General features: G+C 39.7%; 1 protein-coding gene across 4 annotated transcripts in view; it reads left to right on the forward strand.

The window, feature by feature from the left end:
• Positions 1-18,808, forward strand: part of IMPG2 (interphotoreceptor matrix proteoglycan 2) — an 85,314-nt gene that overhangs the window by 37,864 nt on the left and 28,642 nt on the right. For all 4 annotated transcript variants that reach the window (XR_016280240.1, XR_016280241.1, XM_089512383.1 and 1 more), the window contains exons 6-8: positions 15,395-15,444; positions 15,893-15,978; positions 17,280-17,441. Coding sequence is in view for 2 of the 4 variants with exons in the window: in XM_089512383.1 (XP_089368509.1) it covers positions 15,395-15,444; positions 15,893-15,978; positions 17,280-17,441 (298 nt within the window). In the remaining 2 variants the exon portion in view is untranslated. The remainder of the gene's footprint in view (positions 1-15,394; positions 15,445-15,892; positions 15,979-17,279; positions 17,442-18,808) is intronic.

Here is an 18,808-nt window from a genome sequence, read left to right on the forward strand (position 1 = left end):
AGAATAATAAAAATATGTCTGAAGTAGAATTAACTTTAATGTAGTTGTGTGTTCTCACATCCAAGCCGTCCCCCAGCTGCGCTTCCATCTGTCAAAATCAGCCAACTAAGTGTAGCTGGGGGATGGCTTGTGGCTGCCCTGCGACAAAGTCCACATTTTTATGTGTGATAACACCTGTTCAAGGCCATTCAAGCCCGATCCCATCCCGTGCCCAGATTGGGCAAAAGTGGTTGTGCGGTAAACTCCTCAGTTTATATGAGAAAGGTGTATTTACATGAGAGCTGAAAAGTATCCACCTACCACTGATAGATATAACACCCAGTTATCAAGAGCTGGGGGTTAAATCTAAAGGGAATATAAATTAATTATTAAGGTGATTAATCAATGAAAAAGTATTTGTTGACAGGCCCTTTGACCTTGTTTTCTTAGGCTTAAAGTCTGTCACAAAGTTGTGGAACTGCAGCCATGATCATACCATAACTTCTCAACATGTTGCCTAGGTTTCATGTGACCTAGGACTTTATTGCACCATCTTTCCTCCCATGCTAGATGTGGGATGGAAGCTTAAATAGGGTGATTTTATTGCACACCCCTGTGCCTGGACAGTAGGCATCCTATACCCAATCCAGGTTTCTCACAAACCTTTTAAACAACAGAAAAATCCCATTCATTTAAAGATGCGGGAGAAGTCCAGATCAGGTATTGGAAGGCTGGATTGGGTATGGGATGCTACTGCCTGGGCATGGTGGTGTGCAATAAAATCCTCCTATTTAAGTTTATACCCTACGTTTAGTGCGAGAGGAAAAGAAGCACAACCATCACTTTATATGAAAATAAACTGTTTATGTTAGTGTACAGTGTGCCTGCATCATACACGGCTTTCAGCATATGCTGAAAGCTGTGTGGGGAGAAGGGGCGGCGCGTCCCATAGGGAACAATGGGGTGTACATCTATGGTGCACGTGCACCGCCGCATACACGAGCCCCATTCATTTAAATGGGGTTCGAGCATAGGCGGAATTCGCTTTATTTGGGGGAGTCCAGAACAGATCCCCCATGTAAAGAAAGGGCACACTGTATTTTATTTAGTATAAATTCTACAGTGATGTTATCAGGCCTACAATCCTCTCCTTCTCTGCCACACACAGTGGGAATGGCTCCTCTTCCACTCTTCTTGATTCTTCTTCACACTTCACCATCAGCCAATGCTGGTTTTACTTCTAAGGACCATACATATTCCCACATGTTTTTTTCTAAATGGTTTATAACAAAAAATGTTTATCTGGCGGCTGGGTCTAAGGATTGCTGGCACCTATCCCAGCACAGAGAGCCAGCCTTAACTGCTGATCTGTTGTGATCTTTACAGGTTCGTAATGATCCAGACATGGTGCTTTTTGTATATATTTCCTACTCTTTGTTTGTTGCTCTGTGTGTTTTTTTTCTGTACACCATTATTATGTGGGATGGCCTGTTGGCTTTTTCCCTTCTGGAGTTCCTGGCATCTTCCTTCCTCGTGTGGGAGTTCCCTTTGCCTGCACTCTGCAGCTGCTTTCTCAATCACTCTCCAATGTCAAAGAATCTGTCTTCCATTATATTTTGAACTGTGCCCCTTTACCATACTTTTACACATGGACTTAACTGGCTGTGCCTAGACCTTCTGTCATCTACAGAATGGTCTTTGGTCTTTGCTTAATTGGTCAACTTGTTTTAACTGCTGATGTTTCAACTGCTTCCAGGTACTGTTATCCCAATCCCAGTGGGGTTTTAACAGTCTTTCACAGGCAGCAATGCCCTAGTTCTTTGTTTTATCAATCTTTGGACGGGGCTGCTGTCCATTCCTTGTGAAGATGTAGTGCAATGGTCTAACGCAGTGGTCCCCAAACTGTGCCCTTGAAGAGATTTTGGACTTTAGCTCCCAGAAGCTTCAGCCATGTTAGCCAAGCTGAAGTCCAAAATCCCTTAAAGCGCACAGTTTGGGGACCACTGGTCTAATGGTTAGGTACAGATGTCCCCGAGTCATATTTACCTTAAGTGAAAGGATATTCACCTTTCCATTTGCTCTGTGCATATGCAAGTGTTGACATATTGTGGTGAAATTCCCCCTTTGTGCATAACTCTTGGAATTCTGTTCAGGTGAATTGTGGACCGTTGAAGATTTTCACACGGCATCGTTATATCGTTCATTTATCATCCCAAAGTGTAGTGGAATCATCTTAATAGATAGACAATTCCAAAAGATTTTCACATGAGGCTGTTAGTGTTCTTAAATCGTTGTTAAATCATTCTTAAATCGTTGCTGTGTCCAGTGTGTCAATGTAACTATTTTGAAATCGTTTTGTAATCATTTATTGCTGAATTCTGATATATCAATGATTTAAGAACACTAACAGCCTCATGTGAAAATCTTTTGGAATTGCCTATCTGTTAAGACGATTCCACTACACTTTGGGATGATAAAGGAATGATATAACGATGCCGTGTGAAAATCTTCATTGTCTCAAATCAGAATACGACATATTTCATGCCTTCCAAAATGGTTTTTCAGCATTCTGATCACTATACTTGTTTCAGTACAGTATAATCTACTGTAATCATATTGTTCCTGTCCTTGACATAGAACAAGTCAGTTCCTGCCTTCTCCCAGGGCCAGAGGGGATGTTGTGGGGGTTCAGTGTCTCTTATTGCTGTTGTCCCTGTATTCTCTGAAAACCTCACATTGGTCCATGAATGTTCTTATGTGAGTATTCATGCTAGATCAGAATATGCACTCTCAAGTATGTCTTAGACATGATTCTATGCTCAGGTGTTCTATACTGGAAGCTTCATTACTTGTAGTTTCTGTGTTCCTGTTTTCAGTTTGTGGCATGGAGGAGAAACACTATCATGAACTGGTACTTCTGCAGGGAAAAAAACCTAAGCCTGGCCAATGTCTAGTGCATATACAATCTTTTGCCAGAGTTTTAAATGTCCATTTCAAATTTCCCTCACAATATGGGCGGGGGGGGGGGAATGATGTTGAAATAAGCAAATTTCCATGTGAGAACATAGTTCAGTCTCTTTCAGTTGATTCAGACACTTTTCTCTTTAAATGAATAAATATTCCAGGAGCAACTTAATTTCTGCTACATAATTTTGCTAGAGAATATAATGCAAGTAATACAACAAAAGTGGAGATGTTAAAATTACAGAGACATAGATCCCCCTCCCCAGTTTAAGCAAAATAAAAAACTCTGTGTATTCTTCCATTTATTTCAACAGTATTTATTTAAATATTTATTAACAGTCTTTCTGGACCAAGTCCATTCATTTTTTTCTCGCTGATTTATCATACAACTCTGCCCACATTTACTCAGAAGTTGCTCCCATTGTGTTCAATGAAGGTTAATCCCTGGGAAGTTTATTTAGGAATGCAGCCATAAAAATATAGTAAAGACTGATACAAAGAAGTTCAGGTTGAAGGCTGCAATCCTGCTTGAAAGCACACTCAGCTGAACTGATTGAGACATGCTCCCAAGTAAACATGCACAGTTTTAACCAAGGATTCTGTACAATTTAAAACATTAAACCTTTGCCATGTTTTGAAAAGAAGGTAACTGTGTATATAGCACTGAATGAAGAATACAGTGTCCTCTCCATACTGCTTGCCAGGTGGCCAGTTTTCCAGGCCAAGATGGGCACGTTTTGATAATATACTATTTGCTAAACCACAAATGATAACTATTTCCTTAACTCACTGTATGCAGCCTGCTGTTTTCATAGTAGTCTTGAAATAATATTTGGAATTCCTACTCAGGTGTGTGTGTGTGTGTATGTATAGTATAATATAATATAATATTTTGGGGCCCAATATAATCCTTTCTGATTTTCTGCTCCTACTGATAGCCCTCTGAATTTTCAGTTTGGTCTAATTATCAGGCAATGCTTAAGCAAATACTGTAACAATATGGCTGACATCATAGACTACTAATTACTCAATTATATACTTATTTGTTTAATATATTTCTATTCCACTCTTCTAGTAAAATCTCTCAAAGCACCTAACAAAATCAAATTGAGAATATTATCATAAACCCATAAAAGACAGTGGCCTAAATCATAAGATGCCTCAACTGGAATAGATCAATTGGATCAATGGATTTTACATAAATGCTGATTTCACAACTTACCATTGATTCAATGAATATTCTCTAGTTGGGACTACTAATCGGATTCAGGCTGAAAAAAACCTAAAACATAAAAACAGTAGCAGCAGAGGTAAAGACAGGAGGCCAGAATAAGGCAGTATGTTACTTCACATCTGTAATGAGTCCAGGCATTTTGTGCTTGGAGAGTGTTCCAGGACTGGTATGTTATATCAGAAAAAGCTATATCTTGAGGCCATCATGAACCTCACCTCAGAACATAGGTAGAGGGATACAATTAATTTTCCCTAGATACCTCTGGAAGAAGATTGTTCTTAAGATAACCTGACTGAAAGCTGTATTTTTTCTGAAGTTCAAAACCAGGAATTATTCTGGGAAGCAACAATCAGTGCAGCTGTTACACATTTGGCAAGATGAGTTACATATGTCCAGTCCCACTTAATAATCTATCAATTGCATTTTGTAGTTATTATGTTTTTGGAATTGTGTTCAAGGATTGTGTCCCATATCAAATACATTGCAGAATTAATAATCAGAGCACCAATAACTGTGATATGTCCTGCCTCATTTCAGATTTCTCTATTTATTCACTTGAGACTTTAACAAATGGAGGACACCATGCTGCTGCTTCTCTTTGTTCAGTTCCTTGTTTTATGATGTTGGTGATATTATTGTTTTTATTTGTTTTATTTTGAATTCTCTGTCTTCCTTTATTTTTCTGAGATGCTTTTTTTAATTGTAAGTCATATTGTTAATCCATTGGATGGAACATGGCTTCACATTCCTGAAGTAAGCACAACTAAATCTAAACATTCAAGAGACTTTTAAAAAAAGATTGGTTGATGGCTTTTTAACTTCATGCTTATGGAATTTATAGATTTCCCCCCTTTCTCCATTGTTTTGCAATAGGGTCTTTAAAGTAGCAGCTCAGGCTATTTTATGCTTTGTTTTGGAGGAATGTTATAATCAGAGATATGAGAGGAGAAGAATACATAATAACGTCATTAATTTTGTTGAACTGAATTACATTTGTCCCTCCACATTTGCTGGGGTTAAGGACACAGGACCCTCGTGAATGTGGAAAAACTGCAAACAACAAAAACATTCTCTGGGAATCTCTAGGTCCTCCAGTGCAATTCTGTGCTCAACATCTGCCAGACATTGACCCTAGAATTATGCTGGAGGAGCTACAAATGCCTAGTGTTTGCTCTAGGAATAGCTAGGTCCTTCAGTGTGACTTTTGATTTAGAGTTGCGCTGGAGGACCTAGATATTCTTAGAGAGAACATATTAATAAAATCTGTGAATAATCAAATGCGCAAAAGTCAAAGCCGCAGATGTGGAGGGATCAATGTAATTATTAACTATTCACATGTTCATTACTGTTTTACTAAAAAGGTATCGATTTTTATTGTGTAATTTGTTACTCTCTTTAAGTCCTGTTTGTACAAAATTCAACAAAATGAATACAATAAAACCAAAAGAATTTCAAAGCAAAATAATCCAAAATAATCAAAGATAATAAAGTGACAATAAATGTAAAGTTAAAAAAACATAAAACAAACTATGTAGTAAAACATGAATAACCTCAATTACAACAATCAGGTAAAATGAATGTAAATATATTATCAGCTTATGGGCCAAAAATTTGTCTCTTAACCCCTCCCTAAAAAACAAAATACTTTGGTATCAGTAGAAATTTATGAGAGGTGGTATATGTAGGCATCAATTGGCAAGAAGATGTGCCAGAGTGTGGGACCAGCTGCCAAGCAGACTCAGGAAATGTAAAAAAATATATATTATTTATTTTTTTATTTTTGACATTTGTGGAAGAAAATATGTTTCAAGGATTCTCTCTAGGGAAGCCAAGGCGGCTTCCCAAAATTTATGTGTACCGCTCGCAGTACTAATTGTAGTTTCTTTCATAGCCTACTGGAATCACAACAAATAGTAGAGTCCTTAAGGTATCATAAAAGTAAAGTGATATTGTTGAGCAGACCATAAAACATAAGAGTTCAACTTAGAAGCATTAACGAGTGGTTTTGGACTTGCATGCTTATCTTAAAAAACTTTAAATAATGGATGTGGTGATGGGAAATCATGGTGAGGGGGAAATGATTTTACCTTTTTCTCATAATCCTATTGGAACCCCTTGTCCCACACTGCTCTTTGTGTTACAAAATAGCAGCTCTCTCTCTAACACAAATAATCGAAACAGGGGTGCGATGGATTTCTGTCAGTATTGTACTTCCAGAGTTTAAATTCTAAGAGAAACCCTCTGCTTACATGGTCCCATTCTTTTATCAGGTTACCTCTGCTAGTAAGTAAAATTTAAAAATTAAGCATGAAAGTCCAAACTACTGTGTAATTTCATCCTTTTTGGAATAAGAAGGATCTAGTGACACGAGTGAGTTTACCTGTTTATTTTTTTTAAACAGAGATTTCATTCTAACCAGAGTTAAGAACCAATATTTATCAGTACTGAATGTTTTCAGAAGCTGAAATCTTTTTATCGTACCGCTCCTTGACAATATCAAGCACATTTATATAAATATTAACCACAAAAGAAATTAAGACATTTATTTACCTCATAGACTGGAAATCTCTATAAAAATTAACAGGCAAATTCATTGTTAGTATGGATATTTTGCTGAACTATGCCGAATTAGGTCTCATATTTGGCCCACTACTGTGGCTGGATGACCCCCAAAACTTAAGTTACAGTCTTGAGTGACTGAACTCCCCTGTTTTTACTGGTGTTTAGTTTTCTGTTGCTCATTGCCCATTTTAAAAAACCTGCTGATGTACAGATACATGTATACATTAATATTTTGCTTAATATCCAGCCAAGCTGGTCCAGAGCTTCATATATGCAGGTAGGCAATAGACATTCGTGTTGTATGTCCTTTGTCTAGATGTTACAACAGCTGGACCAAATTTTTCTCACTGAAGTCATTGGGCTGCGTGATAGTAGCTGAAGATAAAATCTTCCTCCACAGCCCAGATTTGTAGTCCATTGTAGCTAAATGTTTTCTGATCCAAGGGTTAAATACAATAAAAAGCAAGCATGCATTAATGAATATATTTGCTTATAGGGTAATAGCTATTTCATTTTGAATATCATCATCAGAAATGTCTGGGTCTGGGCTTTCAGAAGAATTTCAGTTCTTCAAGAGAAACAGAAGTGTATAGTCTGTTATGTCCCCTCTGAACCAACTAAGCAAATATTTATGTTTATAACTGTAACATATATATATATATATATAAGGGGAAAAGTAAGATAATTAAAAGACAGCTTCTGTTCTTATGGTTACATAATTGACTTCAGAAGTATGCATTTAAGGATAAATTTGGTCCTCTTACTTTCTGTCTGATTTGTTCGTAGGATTTTGACTTTAAATATAGCAACATTGCATCGCTTAACAGGTATCTAAATACTTCCAGTTTTGGTATTTTTGTCTGCATATTAAAAACCCAATATTCTCATTTTCTGCATCTATAAATATGTGAATAAAAACCTGCAGCTGACCAGAATTCTGATTTTTCTACATCATTTATGTGGTGAGATAGGATGGCTACCAAAGATTGGATCTTCTCAGTAGCGATTATTTATCTGAAGCCAAACTTTTTGATGTTCAGCAGAAATGATCTTGATTTCTTAGGATTTAATTGCATTTCATAGTTTTCTAGTTACTTTCAGTGGCTTGATGATGCTGGTTTTTTAATTTTATGTATGATTTTCTTTTGTTTTTTATGATGTTGCAAGCCACTATGTTGTATTGGAAACTGGGATAGATATACAGTTTTGAAGTGTTTCTCTAACAGATAACATCCAGTACTAAAAGCAGGACTTGTAAAAAATGCTCTTAGCATAATCTACCTAGCAAACTAGCGTTCATCTTACAGAATTTGCCTATCATTTATTGAGAGGGATGAGGGTGTCAGTCAAACTGCCTCAGGACACTTCACCTTTAGAGGGAGGTGGTGTCACCCTATTCATTTGTCTCTGAGAGCCTTATCGCATGAAAAAAGAAAGTGGAAATGTAGCTGGCAGTGCCTTACTGCATGATGTTCTAACACTTCAGTTCTCTTCCGATGGCAGATGGTTGTAAATAGTGATGTAGAGAATTCTCATCAGAATTCAATAAACACATGAAATATTGGTTATTCAAAGATTTCATAATCTTTATAAAGAGAAGAAGTTATTAGCACTTCTCGGTCAACAAGTAAGAATTAATCAATCTAAATGAAGTGAAGGGACAGGACCTTTCAGCTGACAATTCGATGGCCAGGATTTGCATATTTTGCATAAACAAAACTACCACTTATACTGGGTTGTACCAGAGGCTATTTCCTTTATTAGGGTGATGTCTTCCCCCATCTTTGCCCACAGTTTTGCTTTGAAAAACAAATGAGAACAAAAGGAGAGAGCATTTTATGTATGATGGATACCTTCAGATCTTCTCCCCTTTCTCGTCATGCTCTCCCATTCAAATTCTCACAGAAGAGAAGAAGGGGGCGGGGATGAAATCCTAGCATTGAAAAGGATTCCCAACCCCCTTCTACCATGAAGGGATACCTAGAATTCTAGAGTTGGACTTGGAGGCTGAGAGCATGTGACTTGCCCATGGTCATCCAGTGCGTTAGTATGGTGCAGTGGGAGGCTAGAGTTCTAATCCCAGCTCAGCCATGTAAATCCACAGGATGACCTTGAGTAAGTCACACTCTCTCAGACTCAGGGACATTCTGAACACACCTTGCCAAAAGAAAAAAAAACACCATGATAGGTTTATTAGGAACACCATGAGAGAGCGAGTGTGCAGAGGTAGGCTTGCCATGCCCTGCCTCTGAGCCTGAGAGAGTGTGACCCTCACAAAAGAGAAAAAGGGGCGGGGGTGGGTCATGCCCTGCCTCTAGGCTAAGATTTCTATGTATTCCTTCATAGTAGAAGGTGGTTGGACTAGATGACCTCTGGGATACATTCTAGTCCTAGGATTTCACCATGGCAGAATTCCTGCTGGGCAGAAGAGCATTGCCATTTGCCACCCACCCCGCCACCTTCTTCTCTTCTGTGAGGGTTACACTCTTTCAGCCTCAGGATCAACCCATGGCCCAGAAAAACCTGTGATAGGTTTGCCTTACGATCACATCCTCCACTGCCATCCTGATGTTGAACAGGGGGTCAGACTACCTGTCCTCTAGGATCCTGTGTATTCCTATGCATTCCTTCATAGCAGAAGGGGGTTGGACTGGATTGTCCTTGAGAGCCCCCCCCCCCCAACTCTACCATTTCTTGTTGGGGCTACAACCAACATTTATTTATTGAAATTGGTGGAGGGTTGTGTTTTTTTTGGTGCCTTCAAGTTTTTTCAAGCGGAGGAATGTTCTTTAAACCTCTGCCAAACTTCCTTTTGACATGCTAACTGAGTTTGAAATGCAAATTAAATTAGCACCAACACATGTAATTAGCGTAAATGTTCGCCTTGTCTTTTATTGTCCTTCAAGAAATCTGTGAAAAATACTTCTCTCGCCTCTGCCAGGGAGAGACAAAATAACCTTTTGAAAGTGGGACTTTTGAAACAAATACTTTTTTTAAAAAGTGCACTGAGTTCTCAAGGGATGAGAAGAAAAAAAACAACTGAGTTCTCAAGGGATGAGAAAAAAAAATTGAAAAAAAAAACTTTTACTAGATGTAAAAGCATGTTTTTTTGTTGAACAGATTTTCCCAGCTAGATAAAAGATGTGCTTTTAAACCTGTCTCCCACAGTAGGAGAACTGAAGTGCTACAGCATCATGCAGTGGAGCATGGAGGAAGTCGCTACTCTCCAGCTCTATTTCTGCTTTCTCTTCTTGTGCAATAAGGCAGTGAGAATCATGTTTGAATGTGAGGAGTCATAGAGATTCTATCCTTTCTGCTCTTTACGCATACCTGAAGCCTTGTCCTTTTCCTCATGCATAAGCAAAACATTCTTTGTAAAGTGTCTTCAGTCTAGATCAAATATTAATTGTGGTACTCCACAGCGGTAAATTTTTTTCCTCCTAGGAATGATTGACTATGGGAACCAACCTGGTCTGGCTTGAAATAATATGATTAGTCTGCCTCTGCCTCTGGAGGCCTTGGCAAGTTGGGGATATTCCTCCCTTCCCATTTCATACTTCAGAAAAGGAAGCAAGAGGTGGCAGGAGAGAATGTGCACTGATGTTTCATTTCATGCAAACAAGAAGATACCGGGCTACTTTATTCCTCCAAATAGGTGCCGTTTAGTTTCTCCAATGACTTGTCCTGCGTGAGATGCTACTATTTCAAAGTGTTTATGTGGAGTTTATCGCATTTAAAAAAAAGCAACTTATTGCTTCCCATTTTTGAAATGCTGCCAGCTGAGTGCAGCTGCTACCTGGGCTGCATGCGGGTTTCAGTCACTTGGTGGCATCAGCAGTGGATTACATGTGACAAAAACAGCTAATAACCTAAAATGTGACTGTATCCCATCAGGGATAAATTGCATTTTTAAAAATGTGACAGACTCCTAACTCTAACTCTTCTAACTTGTATGTCACAGCTAAAAAGTGTCTTGTTGGTTGAAGGGAAAGAGGGCAGCACCTGAGCATTCAGAGCCTTTGGGTATAGCCCTGGCTTGAAAGCAGGGGTAGAACAGACTGTCTGATTTTCCCTTTCTGATGGTTAGAGTGTATACATCTTTCCAACCATCTGGGTTATGAATTTATTCTTTAGAGAACTGAAAAAGAATACTAAGCATGCCTGAAGGCTCCCTTGTGGCAAAATCAGGCAGTATTTGATTATAGATTTGAAGCAGAAGGTCCAGGCAGTGATAAAAAGTGTAATAATTGACAGTCTGATGCACTTGAGCAATTCCTCAAATTTGGAGATTACCCACCTTTCTATGCTTCATGGTACAACTGGCCCTACTCTAGATACCAGACTGGAAACTGCATCGCCTGACTTGTAGGTGTAATTGTGACTATCTGTAAAAGTAACACCCCAAAGTATTCCACAGATTTTTCCACAGACCCTATTTTCTAAACCTATTGCTGTCACCATCTTGTTCTATCCAGTGCTCATCTCCACAGCTGACAATGAAATCAGTAACTAGGATAGGGAAGATACACATGTAGTTTAATAAATGCTATTCTCTGAACAGAAAGTAGATGCAGAATAAATATAGCATAAGTGAGCATGTATTTTACTGCTAAATTAATCCTGAGTCAATTGATGTTTGTTTATCAGCCAGAATAGGTGTATTCCTGAATCCCTATAGCTTCTTGTCTCTTACCTTGTTCAGGTTCTACAGAAGAAAGGGGTAGGTTAGCTGTTCACCTATTTAGGTTCTTCCTAGGGCCACACTTTGCCCGCTCCTGTTCTACTTGAACAAGATCTTGCACAGGCAAGAGATTCTTTTGGATCTAGGCTAAGGACAACCCAATTCAAATGTCAGCTCAGTCATTAGCACATTGAGTGGCTTTGTTCACAGCTGTTTCTTTCCCTGTAGGTAGGGTTGCCATAGCGCCGGACCTCCAAACCGGGAAAAATGTAGGACAAAATTTTCAAATGTAGGACACACAAAAAATGTGTCCTACATTTGAAAATTCTGTCCTACATTTTCCCTGGCGATCGCGGCGGGGAGCGGAGGCCAAGCGGCGAGGGAAAGCCTCCACTTAAGGAGGCTTTCCCTCCCCACCTGGGCCCCGGGCCTCACCGCGATCGGAGGCCAGGATCGGGGCCTCGCCTCCTTCTTGGCCCCCGCAGGGACCAGGAAGGGGGCGAGCAGGCCGGCGGCGATCGCCCCGGCCTCGCCTCGTTCCTGGCCCCTGCGGAGACCAGGAAGGAGGCGAAGAGGCTGCAGGGAGGCGGGGAGGTTGGCGCGGCTGCGCCCAAGAGGCGCTGCCTCCCTGCAGCCCCTCCGCCCCAGGCCTCGCTGCCCTCCTTTTCCTCCGCGCGGCCATGCGCGGTGGAGGAGGAGGGGGGCAGCGAGGCCCCAGGGTTGCCCTGCAACCCCTCTGCAACCAGGCTTCTCCCGGTTTTTGGCTGCACCCGTGCCGTGACCGGGCAGGTGCCGCCAAAACCGGGAAAAACCCGGTTGCAACCGGGTTATGGCAACCCTACCTGTAGGTGTGGATGTTATCAGACTTAAAGGAGACACAGGAAATGCCAATCAGTTGCATCTCCTCTTCATAATAACTGAAGCAGAGCCAAACATTTCCATTCACAGTAAAGTGTTAAAAATAAATAGTCTTATGTAGGAATTCAACCTGCATATGTTTGGGCTATGCTGTGGGCATTCTTGCAGACCTTGTCCTGAACATGCCCACATAACTGGCTCCTCTGTATATACAACATGAAATTCTGCATTCAACATGGAAAGCTGCATGATATTTGTAAATAAAGTATGATAAGGCAGGATTCCCAATTGGGGGAAGAAGTGGCATCCCTAGTGGGGTGCTGAGAGTTCAGCCTGTACCAGGGGATACCTCAGAAGAGAGGATCCATACTATGAGGTCTGGGAACCCCAGCTCCACATTGTTTTACATCACTGTGCCCCTGTTGATTTAATCACAAAATTGTCCTTTAGAGTTCACAATGAATTCAGCATGCACATAACTTTTTCATATTTATTTTGAAAAATATCTGTTTCTGTGTCATTCATTCAATATGGACTGACGTTTGTGTAGAGCAGGCAAAGTTAGGGGCTGATATTATTCTGTCCTTGTTTTATGAGATACACATGCAAATAAATAGGCTTAAATTGTGGTTTAATTTTCAGTTTGAATAACATCAAAATATCATGCTATATTTCTATTATTAATTGAACAATATCAAATTTTCCTATTAGAAGGAAAGACCACAGCTCACTTATAGGGTATATGCCTTGCATATAGAAAATCCCAAGTTCACTTCCTGGCATTACCAAGTCAAAAAGTGATCAAGTAGGATATCATGGGGCAAAACCTCTGACTAAGATTTTGGAACACAAATAATCTGACCTGGTATAAGAAAGGTTTCTGTGTTTCTGTATACTAATTGTAGTGTGTTCAAGGTACCAAAACAACAAATGTGCTACTGCCTGGGCAACTGAAAAAGCAAGTGGACAACACTAGCACACTGTTCTCCATAAACATCGCATTGAAGTTAGCTCTGTAATTTTTTATCTGTTTAGAAAGTAACTAACAGTTGTTTATTTTAATTTTTGTATTATATATAAATGTACATGTGTTATTCATTTGGAGACTGGCTTGTAAAGGCAAGACTTTCTGATATTTCACACTGGCCTTCCAAGTGTCGAGAATGACATATAAAATGTGTTACTCCAGTGTTCATCCTTAACACAGCAGTACTTCCAAAGTGGTAGCCTCATTGTCATTGTAGTACATGTTATGCACTCAAGGAGTGAGAAATGGGTAATTAATTAATTAATTAATTAATTAATGTATTCATATTTCATTCCTTGACAAACAGTGATACTTAAGCTGTGTTCATTTTCTTTCCCTGCATCAAATTTTGAAGACTCAGCCTTTTCCACATTGTCATCACATGGGAATATTCCAGTGAATATGGAATATTTGGGAATGAAGAAGCCACAGATGTGCCTCCTAAGATAATTACTTGAGCTTATCTTTCTGATTATATCACATAACTTCTCTTGCATGTTCTCTGCTTCATCAGTTCTTGACTTTTATTTTGAAGGCCTTTTGAGGCCTATCTCTTCCCTGACTTGTTCTTGTACAGCTCTGTTTTACTATGAGTAAGCATGTAGAGAGCACTGGAGACATGTGCACCACCCCCAGTCCCGATGCTCCCAGCATTCCTATGTTGATGGGGAAGGACTGCAAAAAACCGCACCACCAGCAATAAATGAACATGGTTACAAAGGCCCTTGTGGTTGAGAAGTCTGCCTTATCAACAGTCTTGATTTCATGCGACATACCTCTTAACTACATGTTGTTTCTGAAATAAAGTCAGTTGAATTGCTTGTTCTGTCTGTATCACCTGTCATACATCTTTAAGGAAGTAAAAGAATTACCAAAGAATTACCAAAATAATTTTACCAAATAATAAAATCCCCTAAAACAGATAATAGTTTCTCCCCCTCCTTTTCCAGTTATTAATTCTCCATTGATTTCCAGTGTTTGTTTCATTGAGTTGATGCTGACCTTAATAGTACTGGGAAATATTTAATAGGAAAATGTCATCAAAGCCCCAGCTACTGCCGCCATCAACATGTTAAGTATCTGCCATGGCAAATGCCTCCTACAAACAGGAAGTGTTTCTCATTGCTACATTTCTCACCACCACTTGTCTCTGGGTCAAATCCCTGTTTCTCATTCACATGCCCTCTTCCTCCCCATGGGATGGGTGTGGGAATAATGATGAGGAGGCACCGCTCCAACATTTCACAGAAGCAAACTGCGTGGCCAAACAACATCGCAGTGTGGTCAAGAGTGCAAAAGTTATTAATGACAAAGAACAGGCATGCTAGGAGCAGCTGCAGCAGTTTGCTTTTGCCTGAGCCTTCTGGAAGGGCTCCCTTTCTCTCCCCTTAGCTGCATGTGAACTACTTTTATACTTTAACTGAATTTGTAGCAACTGACATAAGCTAGAGACTAAGGGGGGGAAATGGGAGGAGGAGATAAACTGGGACATTTTAAAAACAGTCGAAAAAGTAGCATAACAGGTTTAATCAAGACTTTCCCTGCCAAACTGTGAGACTTAAGGAATGCTTTGTACTTGCCTCTGTCTTATAGGGGTGACAGAGATGTGCAGTTCCAGCTATGATTGGGGCCCAGTTGCCCAGACAGTCCGCTCCTGAAGCAGGCCGCCACGACAGTCCCAAATGGGCAGCTGGCAGGATTGTTCTTTTTCTGCCCTTTTTGCCATCAGCTTCTGGCTGCCTTAGCTGTCTTCGGAGCAGCCTCCAGCCACTTTGGGGGTGTGCGCCATCTGCACACCATGCCCCCAAAGTGACCAGAAGCTGCTCCCTTGGACCCATCTGTTTCAGACGGGGAGGCACTCTGGAGCAGAGATCCATTTCCCAGCCTTCATAATTTTCCTAATTCATGGGGCTCACTAACAATATACTGTCTGATTCCCCTTCTCCCCCAAAGTGATATGATGAGCTAGTCTCCTCAGTTTGTTAATATCCCAGGGTTTAGAGCAGATAAAGTTTTTCATTCTTTTGAAGGATGGAAAAACTTAAACCCTATTTTGACCATTAACCCTTTTGTGAACTTTGGTTTTCAGTTTTGGGATGCCAACACCTTCTCCAGCTGGTGATACTACCACATTAAGAGGTCAGTTCTTACTTATTTAACTATTCACTGCTTTAAAAATTGTTATAAGTGTAATATAATTAAAAATTGCACTCTCTAGGACACAGAATTTTCTACACAGGGGGCTGTTCATCATTCACAATGAAGGAAGTCAACATTTGTGCTGCTTCAGCTTTCAAAAATCCATAGGATAAATATTAGTCATACTTAGAGTACACCTGTTGAAATAAATGAGATTTAAGCTAGGCCTCACCAACTTAAATACAATTTATTTCAGTGGGGCTAGTCCATGTATAACTAAGTCTGGTTCTCATCCATTTGTTTTGATCTGATATTCTGTTGAAGCTGGCATATTTAGTACTTTTTAAAGCTTTGTTGTGGGATGTGAACTGGAATAGAGGAAATAATAATATTCTCCCATAGAACTAATATTTAATTAGCTAAGCCATGTTCTATTTTTCATCCTTAGATGCAGCTGCCAATGTTCCACCACCTGATGTAGTGTCAGTTGAGAGTCCTTTAGATGGGACCATGGACAAGACTGAAGACTCTGAAGTATGTGTAATGGACTCTGTGTTATACTTGTTTGAGAAAGTATGTTAATTTTTTCATTAAGTTCAACCAAGAAAAACCTCCTACCAGGAAAATTGAATTAAATATCTTGTGTGTTTATGACCATCTCTAGGAGACAATGGGATAATGTATTGAAAGCCCTGTCTGAAGTTCAACAGAAAATTTCTGGATTCTGTATTAAAATTGGTCCTTCTCCTTGCTTGATTTCCACCCATCTCTCTGGATCCAGTTTTCCTCTCCTCACCCAGCTCCTGACTATGTTCATTCAAGATCACTGTCCCCTAATATCTTCCTTCCTACATTTTAGCTTTTCTTAAACATGTTTGTAGGCGTTTGTATTTATTCCTGCAAAAACTGGCTGGAGACAGCATTGGAGAAAAATAAGTGGGTGTGTATGTCATAGAAAATTGTGGTTCTTTCATAACTGCTTCAGCTCTGTTAAAGAAACTATTATTTCCTTCTACCTATTGTTTAATGGAAATGGAATTTTAACACCAACCACATTTCCATATCCAAAGGTAAAATATATATTTAAAATAACAATTATATCACAAATAACTTAGTTGTTACACACATGGGATCTTCAGATAATTACTGCATTGCTTCCCTTTCCCCTAAGTTCATATAGCTTCCTCTGTCCTTGACATCCAAAAATGTGAACTTGTGCAGGGGGAAAGCCTGCACATGTAGCCTTTCCCAGGAATTAAAACCCTAGTCATGAAAGGGTTCAGCTCCCAGAGAAGCCAGCAGGCATGAAAATTAACACTGCAAGCTTTCCACCTAAAGATACCTAACAATTGGGCCTGAACAGACAGGCCAAAATAAAGCTGCCTCAGATCACTTTCCAGGTATACTGTTTAAATAACACATGTATCTAAGAGGCCAGAAGCTGTGCCAAAGCTGAGCTCAAGTCCTTAGGACAGGAGTGTGGCTTTGGCGCGACTTTCAGCCTCTTAGGACGTGTGCCTTATTTAAATAGCATACCTCCAAAGTGATCCAAAGCAGCTTTATTTTGGCCTGTCTGTTCGGGTCCAATTGTTTTTGTGAGCTTTTATCAGTTTTTGTGAGCTTTTGGGTCCAAGTTGGGAGAAAAGAGACATACAAATACAATAAATAAATAGTTAACTTCAGGGGAGGAGCCAACAGTATTGCTGAGCTGCCCAGTAACTATATGAGAGTTACTTGATGCATGTTGTGCGTGCAAGGAATTCTTCCTTATAACTAATCTGTACTTCTGAGAAGAGAATTTATAAATCCAATTAACTAAATTTTTTTTTGACTAGATCAATAATGAGATAAAGCGAGATGATGACAAACTGGTGAAACCATCACCTGAACAGATGGTTGAGTTCAGCATTCTTCTTCCTGAAGAGAAATACACAGAGGAGCTGAGTGACCCCTTTACTGAAGAGTACCAGCAACTGTCTCTGCAATTTATTTCTGAAGTAATTGCTTTACCTACACACTTTTGCTACATGCCTCAAATGTCAGTGACATTGTGTGAATGGTTTTAGCAGTTTCACTAGTGGATTTTTGGGGGGGAAGGGTAGTAAAATTCTCCAAGGATATAAGCTTCTGTTCTATACAGTGAGATGAATGTGCGACTCCCACAGAGACTGGTAGACTCTTGTCTCTTTGATTACAATTATTTGACGAATATATAAAATGTGACATCATCATGCTCTAATTTCTGTCTACAAACAGGATTCAGTGAAGTGAAGCAGGTGTAGAAAAACCCTAAGCATATTGGTTCATATATTTCTTTGAACTGAATGTTTTTGGGGAGATACACGGTTAGTGGCAGTTGTGTTTTCCTCCAGATATTTAGTTTGTACCTAAGGATGCTTCCAGATGGTGGAGTTTTCAGATTTCAGGAGTGCGTGTTTAGTATAACTGATACTCACAAGCCACAATAACATTGTGTCAACATTTGTTAATACAACAGACAGACTGGAATAGCAAAATTTTCACAGTCCAAGATAGAGACTGATCTGCAAATATCTAGTTGGCATCTATTTATTTTGGTGCACATCACCCATTAGTGTGTATTACAGCAGCACAAAAGCAGCAGTATAAATGTAATCCTATTTATAGTTTGTCAGTGATACAAGTATGGGAGTAACCTGAATGTTTTCATTGGATTACATAGTTTATGAATGCCATTTGCAGGGGAAGCAGTCATCTCATCATGCCTCAAGGCAATTCACCATTTGCAAAATGTGAGAATGAGCACACTATTCTTCCAATCACCTGAGAAGTCTTGTGGAACAGATTACCACTGTATTTCATTCATTCATTCATTCAGAGTATTTATACTCCGCTCTTCAGCCACAAAGGCTCTCAGAGCAGCTTACAATTTTTTTTTAATTAGACAGTTCCCTGCCTTCAGGTTTACAATCTAAAAAGACATGATACAAAATGATAAGGGAATGGTGGTGGGGAAGGGATCAAGTTCATTGGCTCATCTCTCTGGAGCCATGGCCATGGCAGATGGGCTGGAGCGAGTTCTGTTAATTTTACTTTGGGCAAGGCCCAGTGGAGCTGGCCTGTCTCTCTCTCCCACTGAAGCCAGATGATGGTGTGTGGGCTGGAGGGAGGGATCTTCGTCTTACTTGGGCTAGGCGTGATGGAGCTGGCCTGCCTCTTTTTTGGGTGTTTAAAAATTAAAATACTAAAACAGGCATTGCATGGTTTACTCATATTTCTTAAAGTATATTTCAGATTTTGGGTCACACATATTTGCATTGGCTCCATGCCTTCCTAGTGAGAAAACCCACCCTTATCCCACTACAGTCCCTCTTCTCTCTTTTGT

Source organism: Sceloporus occidentalis, unplaced genomic scaffold, assembly GCF_023333645.1.
Source record: "Sceloporus occidentalis isolate IW3139 unplaced genomic scaffold, rSceOcc1.0.p SCAF_2, whole genome shotgun sequence".
Taxonomy (NCBI): domain Eukaryota; kingdom Metazoa; phylum Chordata; class Lepidosauria; order Squamata; family Phrynosomatidae; genus Sceloporus; species Sceloporus occidentalis.